Consider the following 17765-nt stretch of genomic DNA (forward strand, 5'->3'; position numbering starts at 1 on the left):
GTTAACTAACTTCTAGTAGAGTCACATCGCTGAACTCCAGGACTGAAGATGAGACCGGGGGGGGACACTCAGTAAAACGAGGCTAAAGTGGCACAGGGCCGCATAGAACGTGCCTCACCCGGTACATCACAGTTAGAAAACAAAAGAAATCAATTGGCAGAGTAGTGGGGAGCGGTTTCTTCAGGTAGGGGAGGAATCCTGGCGTGTGGGAAGTGGTTTTGAGGGTTTCTTTTGAGAGCTACCGACCACTTGCCATGGCGCTCCATTCCCCGCAGGTTGTGGTGGGTGTAGATCCGGGAGGATGAAGTCCCAATCTGGGACCTTCAGGGGTGGGAGACCGAGACCGGAGCAGAAGGTGGGGAGGTCAGATGGAGTATGGAGAGTGTATATCTTGCCAGAAGATGATACCTGTAGGCTGAAAGGGAAACCCCATTTGTATTTCAGCTGTCGCTTGAAGAGTTCTTCCGTAAGGGGGCGAAGGATCTTCCTTTGTTGCAGGGTATGCCAGGAGAGATCCTGAAAGATGGAGATAGAGTCGCCGTTGAAGTCCAAGTCATCTATATGACGTGCTTTATTCATAATTTCTTCCTTCTGGGAATAATAATGAAGGCGACATATGACGTCTCGAGGTCGATCGGAAGATAGCCCCCTCGGCTTGAGAGCGCGATGGGCTCTGTCGAAGGTTATGACGGTAGCTGGGTCATTGCCCAAAATTGTGTTGAAGATTGTCGTCAAGGCATCTACTAAGCCTGTCTGGGGGACCTCCTCTGGAATGCCTCTCACCCGGACATTGTTCCTCCTACCTCTGTTATCCAAATCCAATACACGGGTCCGCAATGATCTGATCTCATCTTACTGGGTTTTAATAACCTCCGTTAAGGACCCTAGAAAGTTATCAGTGGAGTCACGATGTTCTTCCAGCGTGTTCACCCTATCAGAGAGCTGTGAGATATCTTGTTTGATTGATGCCAGCTCTCTTCGCATGGTGTCTTGGAGATCCTGCTTAGTGGGGAGTGTTTTCATAAATTGCAGGATATCTTGAAGAGCGGTATCGCTGTGAGTATGTGAGGTAGATTGCTCCATCATTAACGGAGAGGCTGAGGAGGTAGAATGGCAGGAAGATGGGCTGGAGGGGGAGAGGTTTCCAGAAAGCCTTGCAGGAGTAGGTTGTAGGAATGATCTCATTCCTGGTTGGGTCGCGGTCTCCTTAGGTTGTGCAGCATTACATTTCTTTTTCCCGGATCTGACCATGCTTAGAAGTGAGTAAGTGAATACGTGATTGCAAAAAATATCATAAGCATAATTTCAGCGTTGCTTGGTACGTTATGAAGTGCCTACAGCATGGTGACTCCCAATGGAATGGCATTAACACGCCATTAATCGATGACCGCTGTTAAGATATCAGGCACGTAGTGGGCATTGGATCCTGCCTCTTCGGTAATGTGGAGGTAGATGTGAGGCACCCGCATCGTCGGCCCCCAGAGGGCGAACCACCTCTTTTGCAAATTCTATCAGGCAAGTGCAAGGGAGCTTAAGTAGCACATGTATAATTATGTATATGGGTAGGTCACTAGGGGGAGCTCCAGACCAAGATATAAGCCTCAAGGGGCACTGCCACTGGAAAATAGGAATTAGGCCCACTGATCCATTAAAGTGTAATATCAGAACCGTAGAATAATAATAAAGCACCCTCTAAGGGACTCAGCAGATATAGTGGGGCACGGTGAAATAAATGGTGTAGGTCATCTGAGGGGTGTATTCACACCAAAAGAGCTGTGTGTAGTATATCGGTGTAGCAGTGCAGCAATCACCCCCATGTGGTGTTTGGAAAAGTGCCACTTATTAAGCCTGCCACGGGTGGAGAGGGGTCTTATATATGGAGCAGGCGTCTAAAGGTGAGCGCTTGGGGCCCGCCGTGTCTTCGTTCCGGTCCCGGAACTCGCGGCCGGGCCTCTTCTGAAATCCAGTCCCCGGTCTTCTGATGCAGGGTGCGGAGGCCTTGGCTGTCGGGCCTGCACAGGGAGCAGCTGTGGGTGACTGTCAGCGGGTGGGAGAGGCGTCACGTGCGTTGCAGGGCCGCCGGACGGCGAGGGACTAGCAGGCAAGTTACACTTACCAGCCGTCACCTCCGCCGGGTCCGCGGGCTTTCAGGGCCACCGTCTCCGTCGCCGGGTCTCGTCCGAGGGGTCACGGTCTCCTCGTCCCGCTGGTTCTTCCTCCTGGCGTCGCCACCTCTAGACGTGGTCAGGTGCAGGCTCCGACTCCGGGCTCCCGGGCAGGGACGCAACACTCGGCCGAGTGTCGATTCCGGGGGGGGATCTCTACTTCAGTCCCCGGCTTCACAGGGAGGGGTAGGCCACAACCCGCAAAGACCCTTAAAAGGGTCCCCCGGCTCCGTAGTCGCTACCCCCCGAGCAGGAGAGCTAAGGATCAGCCCCAGGGTGCTATAGGGTCGGTGAGAGATCCGATCAATATCGTTTAGAAGCCAAACGGTTAGAGGGTTAGTAGGAGCTCCTAAGAAACCCTTCCGTTCAGCTTGCTCGAACCCGGCGCTTTTGTTCATATTTATGTGTGATATTTAAAAAGGGCAATGCTTTTACAGGGCAGTAGGGAACCTGGCTGGGCCCAGGTACTTTTCAGGGGGTGTGGTGTAATCACAGGAGGTGGGGCCACGCACCCTTAGAAGAAAAAGTATTTTAAGCATCTCCATGGCCATACTGCATAGTTACCATAGGTGCAGCTGCTATGGGGCCCAGAGCTGAGAGGGGCCCACCATCTCTGTCAAAGTTAGATGTATTATTTAGCTTTTTCATCATTGGGTGGTACATATTGGCCCAAACAAACTTTGGACTTGAAGCCTACAGTATATCTAGGTATGCCCCAGGACCTACTCATTGGTAATATAAATTAAACTGCAGGGCATTACAATGTTACATAACATGATCTGGGGCACTGTAATGTGGCAAAATGTGATGTGAAGGCATTATAGTGTGGCATAATATGAATTGCATGTCATAATGTGAATTGTGGTGTACTGTGTTGCATAGTGTGTACTGGCAGCCCTACAATTTGTGACTGTGAACTAGGAAAATACAATGATTCATTAAATAAACTAGGCCTGCTGTGGAGATGTGTCTCTCCAAAAGCATTGTGACAGGGGCCTTTTCAAAATGTTGCTATAGGGCCCACAACGTATGGCTATGCCCTGTCTATAATTCTAACATAGCATTAAGTGCTAGGAATTGAGGGTAGTTCACAGATCACATAATTCATTTGGAAGAGGCAGGCATACTGGAAGGGCAATACTGTAGTGATAATGCTCTAAATGATCTCCCACAAGATCATTTCCCGCAGGAAAGAAATAGTGCTGACATGTAGCTAGTATTCCTAAATAGCCAATGCAGCATGGTACATACCAGGGCTTTGAAGTGGACTTCGTCTTTTCCTACTTGTGAATCAAACATGCAAATGAGGTTTTTCATTATTAATACATTGAAGACATTAAAAGGCGAATTGCTTTTGATGTTAATGGCAGCTGCATGTGCATATATGGTCAATAAAGCATAGGCAGCCTTCTTTGAACTAGGGTAATTATGGAGAACTATCAGAATAGTATGCATTTGGTATAATTTATATATATATGCTAAATACTTCAAGAAACAAAAAGAATTAGGAAAACATATGAAACAAGATCAGTGAATCAGTCTATAGTTGCTTTATATGGGATCCGGTCTGAAGATCGACAGTGTCTAGGTCGACAATGTTTAGGTCGACCACTATAGGTCGACAGTCACTAGGTCGACAGGGTTTCTAGGTCGACATGTGCTAGGTCGACAGGTCTAAAGGTCGACATGAGTTTTTCAAATTTTTTTTGTTTTCATACTTAACGATCCACGTGGACTACTATTGGAACGGTAAAGTGTGCCGAGCGAAGCGAAGGCACCATGCCCGAAGCATGGCGAGCGAAGCGAGCCATGCGATGGGACGCGGTGCACTAATTTGGGATCCCGGTCACTTTCCGAAAAAAACGACACAAAAAAAAAAAATCCTCATGTCGACCTTTAGACCTGTCGACCTAGCACATGTCGACCTAGAAACCCTGTCGACCTTCCATCCATGTCGACCTAGTGACTGTCGACCTATAGTGGTCGACCTAGACACTGTCGATAAAACGAACCACACCCGCTTTATATACAGAGAACAGCCTGGAGCAGAAATGTACATATGAAAACTGTGTGGGAATGTGCCATAAGAAGGTCATAGTTGTTACCTATTTTATTATAAGCATTTGCACAGGTAACTGTCCCTACACTACAAAGCTGCAAGAGTTATCACTGTAGCTTTTCCTAAATCAATGGGTTTTCATTTTCCCCTGTGATACCAAACAATCGCTAGCAGATATCACTAACTGACCTACAGTAAAGGTAGCTTAGGTCAAGCTATAGATGCCAAACTTAAAGTAATTGAAGGTTTTAGATTAAATTACTCAAAAACCTAAGCTAGGTACACACTATCAGATAGTGTGCGCTGATCTGATAAATGTTCCGATCCGACAGAGAGATTATTGGAGCAATTTCTTGCTAAATGTGTTTCTTTTGATCTCAGGAAGTTGGGAACGATAAGACAATATAGCATGTGTATCACACACTACATCGTGTTCCCGATCTGACCACTGTAGGAGTGTTGACATACTTATCTGTTCTCCCAGAAGCTGCGGGAGACTCATGATTTTTGGGTAGTCCCCTGCACCCCTGTAAGAGTGGGTACCCCTCCTGCATCCCGCCTACTTTCTAGTGAAGTGAACAGAAACGGCAGAAAATGGGCAACATCACGGGTCCGTAAGGAGGTGGCGGGGCTAAAATTAAGTGACTCTATAATTTTAGTTGGCCCCTTCCTTGAGGACGATTTGCAGGATTTACCGTGATGGGGCGGGGCCTAATGATGTCGACGTTTGAAGACGTTTTTTTCCGGCATACGGACTATACAATTATTAGGGTGATCAGTCAATGATCGGCTGATAAGCCCGATAACTGGACTGTCTGCACCTGGTTTTAGTGCATTAAGGGCAGTACACACGAAGAGAGATGTGTGCTGAGCGATCTAGCACAGACCGCTCAACACACATCTCTACCCCGCTCAGCACACAGCGCAATGTGTGCTGAGCGAGGGGATGGATACCCAGCGGTGAAATGAGCGATGTGCTAGATTGTGTCTGCATGCAGGCCAATCCAGTACCGGCGATAGCGACGCGTGGATCCGCATATTGCTATCGCTGTGGGGCATACACACGGAGAGATCCACGCTTAACGTCTAAGCAATCTAGTCAGCTTAGAATTTAAGCACGGATCTCTCCGTGTGTACCCCCCTTTAGTCTAACTACCAGCAATGCTTTTGATCTGATTGTGTGTGCAGACACTGGATGACTGCACTCAATTTAACTCATGTGATCTTGTCGAGATGTTAAATGCATGGCACATTATATATAACCAAATGCAACTGTAGTCATACACACAAAATTTAACAATACATTTTATGTTGCAACATAATAGCTTACTAACTTACAATTAAAATGACAACAAAAAAACCCAAACACTGTTTGTAATAGTGTCCAACTAGGAAATGCTACACAACTGCAAGAAAGAGTTTTACTATAAACTTTATGAAGAAAATAAACACACAAGGCATAATTCATATAGGAGAGCATGTGATCATAACTGTGATTATTACTTCTAAAAAATGATCTTGCAATAGTCAAACGTTAATATTATGGGGGTCATTCAAAAGTGGACGTAGGTAAAGTGTCCCGATGTTTTACTGCACATGCATCCCGATGTTTACCCCCAGGGGATGCAGTATGAATGCATGGAGATACACGCAATTTCAATGGCCATTTCTGGGCTGGGCGGCTAACAGAAGCGTTTCGGTGTCAGTGACAGCATCTAAAGCAGTTGCACTGACACCAACAACCATGGTCACTCGGACATTCTGCGTCTGCCATAGGCTGGTGCCATGTCCTATGGTGAGCGAATGGTGAGCCAAGTGAATGTTGTACACACATTGGCTGCGGCATTAGCATAAAGACACAGTAGCGGATGCCACTACTGCAACTGAGCCCACCTCTTAATCATCCCTTCCCTACATATTGAAAATGTATCATTTTGCAAATAAGTCATGGAGGTTACTGGTTGAAACATTAACTGCACAGCTCTCAATTTAATAAAGTTCAGAAACTCACAGCCTGCTGTAGGGAAGCCTTGCTGATTAATCACACTCACTGACTTTCTGTGATAGTAATTCATCAAGCTCAGTTCTGTGTTAGCTCAGCCATTTTCCCCTTAATGTCCAGTGACTAGCGTGGCAACAGCCCCGTTAGCCTTACATTTGTGACTCTTCTCCTGTATTACTAGGAGAATATTTCTTCACAGCTCTTGTTTAGTACAGTTCATAAAATATTTAAAGGGAAGACATGCAGGCTCCTTGCCCCGGGTGTAGTATGGTATGCCGGCGGCCAGGCTCCTGGCGACCAGAATACCGGCGCCGGGAGCCCGACCGCCGGCATACCGACAGCGTGGCGAGCGCAAATGAGCCCCTTGCAGGCTCGCTGCGCTTGCCACGCTATTTTATTCTCCCTCCAGGGGGGTCGTGGACCCCCATGAGGGAGAAAAAGTGTCGGTATGTCGGCTGTCGGGATTCCGGCGCCGGTATTTTTTTTGACCGATGGTCATTATCGGGATATTCAATTAAAGCCTATTTATTTCAGGATAAAAATGTCCCATTTTCGTGCAATAATACATGGGATAAGTATCCGGATCCATGAGTTATCGCGGCTGCAATGAGAAGCTACAGGTTGCTGGCAGGGCACATTGGGACTTTTAATTCTATAATAGCCAGATATAAGCAGGTTCACAGAAGTCTACTAGTTGTTATGTGTTGATGTTAGATGGATGACGTCAACATTGGAAATATACTATCCACGCTTTGCATTATACAGAAGTCACTTCTCTGTGTCACCGTGCCACTGGAGTTGCAGTTTGGAAAGGGATCCGGTCTGAAGATCGACAGTGTCTAGGTCGACAATGTTTAGGTCGACCACTATAGGTCGACTGTCACTAGGTCGACATGGATGGAAGGTCGACAGGGTTTCTAGGTCGACATGTGCTAGGTCGACAGGTCTAAAGGTCGACATGAGTTTTTCACATTTTTTTTCTTTTTTTGAATTTTTTCATACTTAACGATCCACGTGGACTACGATTGGAACGGTAAAGTGTGCCGAGCGAAGCGGTAGCGGAGCGAAGGCACCATGCCCGAAGCATGGCGAGCGGAGCGAGCCATGTGAGGGGACGCGGTGCACTAATTTGGGATCCCGGTCACTCTACGAAGAAAACTACACCAAAAAAAAATAATCCTCATGTCGACCTTTAGACCTGTCGACCCAGCACATGTCGACATAGAAACCCTGTCGACCTTCCATCCATGTCGACCTAGTGACTGTCGACCTATAGTGGTCGACCTAAACATTGTCGACCTAGACACTGTCGATTTGATGAACCACACCCGTTGGAAATGCATAGGCCAGCGTTTCCCAAACTCCAATGAATATCAGTCATTTTGATTCAGTCATCTGTGCTCAACCATGGATATCTTTAAAACCTGGACTTTTAGGGCGCATTGAGTGAGTTTTGCAACCACTGGCATAGCTATTACATATCAACATTACATTAGACATCATACCTATTAATAACATTTGGATTCTTGTTACGAAACTCTATTGCTACAATGTAACAAAACACCAAATACAAAAAAAAACTCTAAATAGTTAGTACTCAGTAACTGTGATATCCTTAAACTCACTTCTTCATCCATTTCTTTGTTTGCCCTCTAGCCTCTTATTTACTTAAACAATATAACATAAAAAGTTTAAGGAGGCTATTTATTAAAGCTCGGGGAGAGATAAAACTGTGAGAGATAAAGTAATAGCCAATCAGCTTCTGCCTTACATTTTACAGGCAGTGTTTGAAAAATAAGTTAGGAGCTGATTGAGAGAGAAAGTACTAACCAATGTTATCTCTTCCAAGCTTTGATAAATACCCCCCTAAATGTGTTTATCTTTGCAGTAATATTTTATTTACAATAGTGATTTACTAGAGAGAGAGAGAAAGGAGATTAGTTTACCACGGCTACGTCACATCCATTATTGCCAGGATGTATATAAATTCATATTACACAGACTGTGCATTAGGGAACATTAACAAGGCTGAGATGATGGCTCTAGCACATGAAATCACTGAGACTGTTTAGTTACTGGGACCTACACACTTACCTAATCCCCCAATGTTATAATCACAGTGTTTCACATCTAGCAGTATAGGTCCGCTTTCTGGCTGCCCTTCCTGCTTATAGTACAGCTTGTAACCCTGTATGGTTGCTGTATCCTCGGGATCCTGTTGCCATCTCACAGCTATCGTTGTGCAGTTCAAGGGATCCAAACGTAACTCTGGAGACCTTGGTGCTGTAAGAGAACAGTTTTGCTTTATATGATACCCTTTTCCAATTTGTTTGTATCACATATGATAAAATAAATGATGCATTGTATAGGTTTCCCTTGTTTATGGAATCTTTACTATAAAGATAGAAATGTAATTCTTATACTTTAGAAAGAAGAATTGTATGTTTTTAACAGGCTTTATATATATATATATATATATATAATTATAATATAATTACATAGCTGGTAAAGCCTAATGCAAACTGGTCTATCAAGTCCAGCCATTGTTAGACTTCTCTGTTGACCCAGAACAAGAAAGTTACAAAAGCGTTGCATTGCTGTCTTGTTTGCTCAAGCTGTCACTAAGGCACAGCTCTCTGATGCCGACATAGTGTCTTATTTAACTCTACACACAGTAGCGGCTCTTGCCATGGACAAGCAGGCTTTTTGCCCGGGACGCCGCTGTCCCGAGGGCGCCGCCGTCGTGGCAGGAGCCGCTACTGGTGCCGTGCGGTGCGCCTGACGTCATTGCACACCGCACGGCATTGTGGGAACGGACGTACACACTAGAGGTCATAATTGTCCTCTAGTGTCTGTGCGGCGCTATGGGAGAGACATCATGACGTCTCTCCCATAGATCCGAGGAGTGGCGCTGGTGGCCGGAGATGGATGACAGCAGCGGTCGGGAAGCAGAAGTAGGGCTGGTGAGTATTTTTTTATTTATTTATTTATGTAAGCGGTGCTACAGGGGGAATTAATACTGGGGGCACAGCTAGAGGGGGCATTAATACTGGGGGCACAGCTACAGGGGGCATTAATACTGGGGACACAGCTACAGGGGGCATTAATACTGGGGGCACAGCTACAGGGGGCATTAATACTGGGGACACAGCTACAGGGGGCATTAATACTGGGGGCACAGTACTGGGGCAAAACTACAGGGGGCACAGTACTGGGGGCAAAACTACTGGGGGGCACAGCTACAGGGGGCATAAATGTGACCACGCCCCTTCCATATGAAGCCATGCCCCTATTTTTTTATGCACACCTACGGCGCGCACTACCCTGTATTACCTGTTGGGTCTGGAACCAAAGGAAACCTTCACCCTGGGCACCACAAGGTCTAGAACCGGCCCCGTCTACACATCACTGTGTAGATGGCCTCTTTTAACAATAAAATCTATGGATCTCTTTTCTCCATGTCTAACTCCTCTTTAATAAACTTCTGCAGCAGGACTTCCATTACATTTGTTAAGTTCTATACAGTCTTTTTTTTTATCAAAGTCAAATTTTTGCAACAATACCTTGGCTATATGCAGAATATGAAATCATTCAACAATCCCAGATATAATACAAGTATTGCAAGCATTCATACATAGGATTGAAATTTTAGATTCTTGTTGCTTGTGGGAGATATAGGGAGGGTGAACCAGATCCTAGAGGTACTAAAACTGCCTAGCATCAGCTAAGGCTCCACAAACTCCTCCACTAACAATCGACAGGAGAAAACCACTACTAACATTCTGAATCTTAAAAGGTAAACAATGTGAACACATTAAAGAGAGTCAATACACAGAGAAACACCTCATGCTTTAATCGCCTTTGTGTTTATTTCAATTCAACACCTTCAGTACTATTAAGGGGTTCAATATGTAATCCCAATGGACGGGATGCCATTGTTCAGAACACAGACAACAGCATCCCGGCCATCAAAATCTTGAAAGCCCCGCAGTGAAGACACTGACCCACCCCTGCCCCCTACTCTAACCCTCCCTTGTGGGTGCCTAACCATAACTCTCCCCGGGGGTGCCTAACCCTAACCATCCCCCTGCGTGTGCCTAACACTCCCTACCCCGCTGCCTTAACCTAACCCTTCCTGCTTTGTTCCTAACCCTAACCTCTCCTTCTAAGTGCCTAAACCTAACCCTCCCTCCCAGGTAAATAACCCTAACCTTCCTGTCCCGACACCCTAACCCCCCCTTCTAATGTCTAAACCTAATCTCCCCCTAACCGCGTCCCTTGACCATCTGGATTCCAGCGTCAGGATTTTCCGGTGGTATTGTGACTGCTTACCCTATTGAGAGGTCTTTGAGTGTACTTTGTATGTTTTAATATGTTTAGTCTATCTACATATATCTAGATGTAATAGGAATAATAAGCAGTAAAATATTGGTTTTAGTGAAAGATGTAAATTAAATCATATCAAAGCCTGATAACTTTGGATTATTAACGTTAGAAAGCATTACAACGTGGTTGATCAAAGATTCTAATAAACAGCAATGTTTCACAGTATTAATATAAATAAATATTCACTTTTTTATTAAAACATTAATGCAAAATACAAACAAGCCTGGTTTAAAATAAAAAGCTATTCCATTGCCCCTATTTATCTGTAGCAAACATAATAAGATATGCACAGTGACGTTTTTGCACACGACACCCCTAGCGGTATGCCTTGCCAAAACGCTTACCTCTTATGCTGCTGACTTTGGGTGTCCTGTGAGATGTCCAGACTGAGGATTCTCCCCACCCCACGTTTGTTGCTGCTGCAATACGAACCAGGTAGACACTATCTGGTTTCAGGCCCTCTAGGTAATACTCATGCGTTGTGCCTGGAAGTTCAAGAACTTGGACGGAGCTCTCCGTGCTCATTCTAAATGATAACCGGTAAAGGGTAATTTTTCCTCTACGAAATTTGGGTTGGATGGGAAGCCATGAGATAAGAACATCTGTGGGACTTCGGCTTGTTAGACTGATTTCTGGTGCCCGCAATGGAACTGAAAGAAGATTAAATGTAATAATCCAAATCATGTTAGCATATAACAATATATTTGCAATTTACAAACCTTTTGCTGCTCGCTCATAGAAGAAAAGATTTTACCACAATAGCCAAACTATCCAGAGTGTGTTATTGTGCATGTTTAATACAGGTTGAGTCTCCCATATCCAAAACTCCAAATACGGAATATTCCGAAATATAGATTTTTTTTTTGAGTGAGACTGATATAGTGACATATTTGCCTTCTGATAGTTCAATGTACACAAACTTTGTTTCATGCACAAAATTATGAAAAATATTGTATAAATGTACCTTTAGTCTGTGTGTATAAGAAACATAAATGCATTGTTTAGACTTGGGTCCCATCCCCAAGATATCTCGTTATGGTATGCCAATATTCCAAAATGTAGAAAAATCCAATATCCAAAATACGTCTGGACTCAAGCATTTTGGATATGGGAGACTCAGCCTGTATTTACATTTGTTACATAGATTTAATCCCATTAACACAATTTCCTAAATTATTTTAGGAAAAGACCGTAGAGGAAAGACAGCAAGTATACTCTCTTACCATCCTCCAGTGTGTTCTGTGTTATATGATCAGACATCTGGCTTGCACCCATTGGCATATAGGCTACAATATAAAATGTGTAGTTGCTGGCAGGTTCCAAGTCATCAATAATGTAATGATTTGTGTCATTGCCTATTACCACTTGATATTCCTCATTATTTATACCTAGGTAAAAAAAGAACAATAAACAATGCATGCGATCTCATACATATCACAGTGATTTTAATTATGAGCTCTGGATAATTGTGAAATGGAATGTAGCATAAAACACAGACTTTTATATGATATTCAATTAGTGCCGAGTTTTCCGACAGTTGGAAACTCGGCACTAACTCGACTGGTAGTCAATTGCGGGCATTTTTCAACAGGGTTTTGCTCCTTTTTCACCATGCCTTTTCATTTTTGGGGGGACAAGTCGAAAAATCGGAACAGGCTTTGAATATGTCGAATGTGAATTCGACCTACAAACGGGCGGAAAGTCGAAAAAAAACAGCACTAATTGAATACCCCCCATAATGTTAATGTCCGCAGCAGTCCCATGGTTTATGTATACCTTATTTTGCTAACATCCCTATGATAAAACAGAAGTATACACTGTAGATCAAGTATTCAGTGACATACCAGTGAGGATTATACTACAAATGTTAAAATATTGGACACTCTAAGGATACTTACTTGCACATTCCCCATTCAGCAGTAAGACTAGGGGATACTTCACGGATAACCAATGAAATGATGTATTCCACATTACACACACCTTCCTTATATAATAATTACCAGTCTGTTAATAAATCAGTGTATCACTCTTTAATTACAATTTCAATTCAAACAAAAAAAATAAGAATTTGCTTACCGATAATTCTATTTCTCGTAGTCCGTACAATTCTACACCATTCACTGTTCTACTCTCACTATTTCTATTTCTCTAACGTCCTAAGTGGATGCTGGGGACTCCGTAAGGACCATGGGGAATAGCGGCTCCGCAGGAGACTGGGCACATCTATAGAAAGCTTTAGGACTATCTGGTGTGCACTGGCTCCTCCCCCTATGACCCTCCTCCAAGCCTCAGTTAGGATACTGTGCCCGGACGAGCGTACACAATAAGGAAGGATTTTGAATCCCGGGTAAGACTCATACCAGCCACACCAATCACACTGTACAACTTGTGATCTGAACCCAGTTAACAGCATGATAACAGAGGAGCCTCTAGAAAAGATGGCTCACTACAGCAATAACCCGATTTTTTTTTTTTTTTTTTTTGGTAACAATAACTATGTACCAGTATTGCAGACAATCCGCACTTGGGATGGGCGCCCAGCATCCACTACGGACTACGAGAAATAGAATTATCGGTAAGTAAATTCTTATTTTCTCTAACGTCCTAAGTGGATGCTGGGGACTCCGTAAGGACCATGGGGATTATACCAAAGCTCCCAAACGGGCGGGAGAGTGCGGATGACTCTGCAGCACCAAATGAGAGAACTCCAGGTCCTCCTCAGCCAGGGTATCAATTTTGTAGAATTTTACAAACGTATTTGCTCCTGACCAAGTAGCTGCTCGGCAAAGTTGTAAAGCCGAGACCCCTCGGGCAGCCGCCCAAGATGAGCCCACCTTCCTTGTGGAGTGGGCATTTACAGATTTTTGGCTGTGGCAGGCCTGCCACAGGATGTGCAAGCAGAATTGTACTACAAATCCAACGTTGTTGGGTGCATATAGGATAAACAGCGAGTCAGATTTCCTGACTCCAGCCGTCCTGGAAACATATATTTTCAGGGCCCTGACAACATCTAGCAACTTGGAGTCCTCCAAGTCCCTAGTAGCCGCAGGCACCACAATAGGTTGGTTCAGGTGAAACGCTGAAACCACCTTAGGGAGAAACTGAGGACGAGTCCTCAATTCCGCCCTGTCCGAATGGAAAATCAGATAAGGGCTTTTACAGGATAAAGCCGCCAATTCTGACACGCGCCTGGCCCAGACCAGGGCCAACAGCATGACCACTTTCCATGTGAGATATTTTAACTCCACAGATTTAAGTGGTTCAAACCAATGTGACTTTTGGAACCCAAAAACTACATTGAGATCCCAAAGTGCCACTGGAGGCACAAAAGGAGGCTGTATATGCAGTACCCCTTTTACAAACGTCTGAACTTCAGGGACTGAAGCTAGTTCTTTTTGGAAGAAAATTGACAGGGCCGAAATTTGAACCTTAATGGACCCCAATTTCAGGCCCATAGACACTCACTCCTGTTTGCAGGAAATGTAGGAATCGACCCAGTTGAATTTCCTCCGTCGGGCCTTACTGGCCTCGCACCACGCAACATATTTTCGCCAAATGCGGTGATAATGTTTTGCGGTTACATCCTTCCTGGCTTTGATCAGGATAGGGATGACTTCATCCGGAATGCCTTTTTTCCTTCAGGATCCGGCGTTCAACCGCCATGCCGTCAAACGCAGCCGCGGTAAGTCTTGGAACAGACAGGGTCCTTGCTGGAGCAGGTCCCTTCTTAGAGGTAGAGGCCACGGATCCTCCGTGAGCATCTCTTGAAGTTCCGGTTACCAAGTCCTTCTTGGCCAATCCGGAGCCACGAATATAGTGCTTACTCCTCTCCATCTTATCAATCTCAGTACCTTGGGTATGAGAGGCAGAGGAGGGAACACATACACTGACTGGTACACCCACGGTGTTACCAGAGCGTCTACAGCTATTGCCTGAGGGTCCCTTGACCTGGCGCAATACCTGTCGAGTTTTTCCCAACGGTTTATAATCATGTGGAAGACTTCTGGGTGAAGTCTCCACTCTCCCGGGTGGAGGTCGTGTCTGCTGAGGAAGTCTGCTTCCCAGTTGTCCACTCCCGGAATGAATACTGCTGACAGTGCTATCACATGATTTTCCGCCCAGCGAAGAATCCTTGCAGCTTCTGCCATTGCCCTCCTGCTTCTTGTGCCACCCTGTCTGTTTACGTGGGTGACTGCCGTGATGTTGTCCGACTGGATCAACACCGGCTGACCTTGAAGCAGAGGTCTTGCTAAGCTTAGAGCATTGTAAATGGCCCTTAGCTTCAGGATATTTATGTGAAGTGATGTCTCCAGGCTTGACCATAAGCCCTGGAAATTCCTTCCCTGTGTGACTGCTCCCCAGCCTCGCAGGCTGGCATCCGTGGTCACCAGGACCCAGTCCTGAATGCCGAATCTGCGGCCCTCTAGAAGATGAGCACTCTGCAACCACCACAGGAGGGACACCCTTGTCCTTGGTGACAGGGTTATCCGCTGATGTATCTGAAGATGCGACCCGGACCATTTGTCCAGCAGGTCCCACTGGAAAGTTCTTGCGTGGAATCTGCCGAATGGGATTGCTTCGTAGGAAGCCACCATTTTACCCAGAACCCTTGTGCATTGATGCACTGAGAGTTGGCTCGGTTTTAGGAGGTTCCTGACTAGCTCGGATAACTCCCTGGCTTTCTCCTCCGGGAGAAACACCTTTTTCTGGACTGTGTCCAGGATCATCCCTAGGAAACAGAAGACGAGTCGTCGGAACCAGCTGCAATTTTGGAATATTGAGAATCCAATCGTGCTGCCGCAACACTACCTGAGATAGTGCTACACCGACCTCCAACTGTTCCCTGGATCTTACCCTTATCAGGGAATCGTCCCAGTAAGGGATAACTAAAATTCCCTTCCTTCGAAGGAATATCATCATTTCGGCCATTACCTTGGTAAAGACCCGGGGTGCCGTGGACCATCCATACGGCAGCGTCTGAACTGATAGTGACAGTTCTGTACCATAAACCTGAGGTACCCTTGGTGAGAAGGGTAAATTGGGACATGAAGGTAAGCATCCTTGATGTCCCGAGACATCATGTAGTCCCCTTCTTCCAGGTTCACAATCACTGCTCTGAGTGACTCAATCTTGAATTTGAACCTCTGTATGTAAGTGTTCAAAGATTTTAGATTTAGAATCGGTCTCACCGAGCCGTCCGGCTTCGGTACCACAACAGTGTGGAATAATACCCCGTTCCCTGTTGCAGGAGGGGTACCTTGATTATCACCTGCTGGGAATACAGCTTGTGAATGGCTTCCAAAACTGTCTCCCTGTCAGAAGGAGACATCGGTAAAGCCGACTTTAGGAAACGGCGAGGGGGAGACGTCTCGAATTCCAATTTGTACCCCTGAGATATCACCTGAAGGATCCAGGGGTCTACTTGCGAGTGAGCCCACTGCGCGCTGAAATTAATTGAGACGGGCCCCCCACCGTGCCTGATTCTGCTTGTAAAGCCCCAGCGTCATACTGAGGGCTTGGCAGAGGCGGGAGAGGGTTTCTGTTCCTGGGAACTGGCTGATTTCTGCAGCCTTTTTCCTCTCCCTCTGTCACGGGGCAGAAATGAGGAACCTTTTGCCCGCTTGTCCACGAAAAGACTGCGCCTGATAATACGGCGTCTTCTCATGTTGAGAGGCGACCTGGGGTACACACGTGGATTTCCCAGCTGTTGCCGTGGCCACCAGGTCTGAAAGACCGACCCCAAATAACTCCTCCCCTTAATAAGGCAATACTTCCAAATGCCGTTTGGAATCCGCATCACCTAACCACTGTCGTGTCCATAACCCTCTACTGGTAGAAATGGACAACGCACTTAGACTTGATGCCAGTCGGCAAATATTCCGCTGTGCATCACGCATATATAGAAATGCATCTTTCAAATGCTCTATAGGCAATAATATACTGTCCCTATCTAGGGTATCAATATTTTCAGTCAGGGAATCCGACCACGCCAACCCAGCACTGCACATCCAGGCTGAGGCGATTGCTGGTCGCAGTATAACACCAGTATGTGTGTAAATACATTTTAGGATACCCTCCTGCTTTCTATCAGCAGGATCCTTAAGGGCGGCCATCTCAGGAGAGGGTAGAGCCCTTGTTCTTACAAGCGTGTGAGCGCTTTATCCACCCTAGGGGGTGTTTCCCAACGCACCCTAACCTCTGGCGGGTAAGGATATAATGCCAATAACATTTTAGAAATTATCAGTTGTTATCGGGGGAAACCCACGCATCATCACACACCTCATTTAATTTCTCAGATTCAGGAAAACTACAGGTAGTTTTTCCTCACCGAACATAATACCCCTTTTTGGTGGTACTCGTATTATCAGAAATGTGTAAAACATTTTTCATTGCCTCAATCATGTAACGTGTGGCCCTACTGAAAGTCACATTTGTCTCTTCACCGTCGACACTGGAGTCAGTATCCGTGTCGGCGTCTATATCTGCCATCTGAGGTGACGGGCGCTTTAGAGCCCCTGACGGCCTATGAGACGTCTGGACAGGCACAAGCTGAGTAGCCGGCTGTCTCATGTCAACCACTGTCTTTTATACAGAGCTGACACTGTCACGTAATTCCTTCCAACAGTTCATCCACTCAGGTGTCGACCCCCTAGGGGGTGACATCACTATTACAGGCAATCTGCTCCGTCTCCACATCATTTTTCTCCTCATACATGTCGACACAAATGTACCGACACACAGCACACACACAGGGAATGCTCTGATAGAGGACAGGACCCCACTAGCCCTTTGGGGAGACAGAGGGAGAGTTTGCCAGCACACACCAGAGCGCTATATATATACAGGGATAACCTTATATAAGTGTTTTTCCCCTTATAGCTGCTGTATTGTTAATACTGCGCCTAATTAGTGCCCCCCTCTCTTTTTTAACCCTTTCTGCAGTGTAGTGACTGCAGGGGAGAGACAGGGGAGCTTCCCTCCAACTGAGCTGTGAGGGAAAATGGCGCCAGTGTGCTGAGGAGATAGGCTCCGCCCCTTTTTCGCTGACTTTTCTCCTGCTTTTTTATGGATTCTGGCAGGGGTTAAAATTCATCCATATAGCCCTGGGGGCTATATGTGATGTATTTTCGCCAGCCAAGGTGTTTTTATTGCT

At 45.7% G+C, this 17765-nt stretch overlaps 1 protein-coding gene across 1 annotated transcript in view; it reads right to left on the reverse strand.

The window, feature by feature from the left end:
* The window catches only part of PRTG (protogenin), a 219702-nt gene that overhangs the window by 131857 nt on the left and 70080 nt on the right, over positions 1–17765 (reverse strand). Inside the window, exons 9-11 of the mRNA XM_063926136.1 lie at positions 11836–12000; positions 10957–11262; positions 8321–8509 (exon numbers count right to left, since the gene is read on the reverse strand). Coding sequence (XP_063782206.1) covers positions 8321–8509; positions 10957–11262; positions 11836–12000 — 660 coding nt within the window. The remainder of the gene's footprint in view (positions 1–8320; positions 8510–10956; positions 11263–11835; positions 12001–17765) is intronic.

The sequence above is a fragment of the Pseudophryne corroboree genome, chromosome 6 (genome assembly GCF_028390025.1).
Source record: "Pseudophryne corroboree isolate aPseCor3 chromosome 6, aPseCor3.hap2, whole genome shotgun sequence".
Lineage (NCBI taxonomy): Eukaryota > Metazoa > Chordata > Amphibia > Anura > Myobatrachidae > Pseudophryne > Pseudophryne corroboree.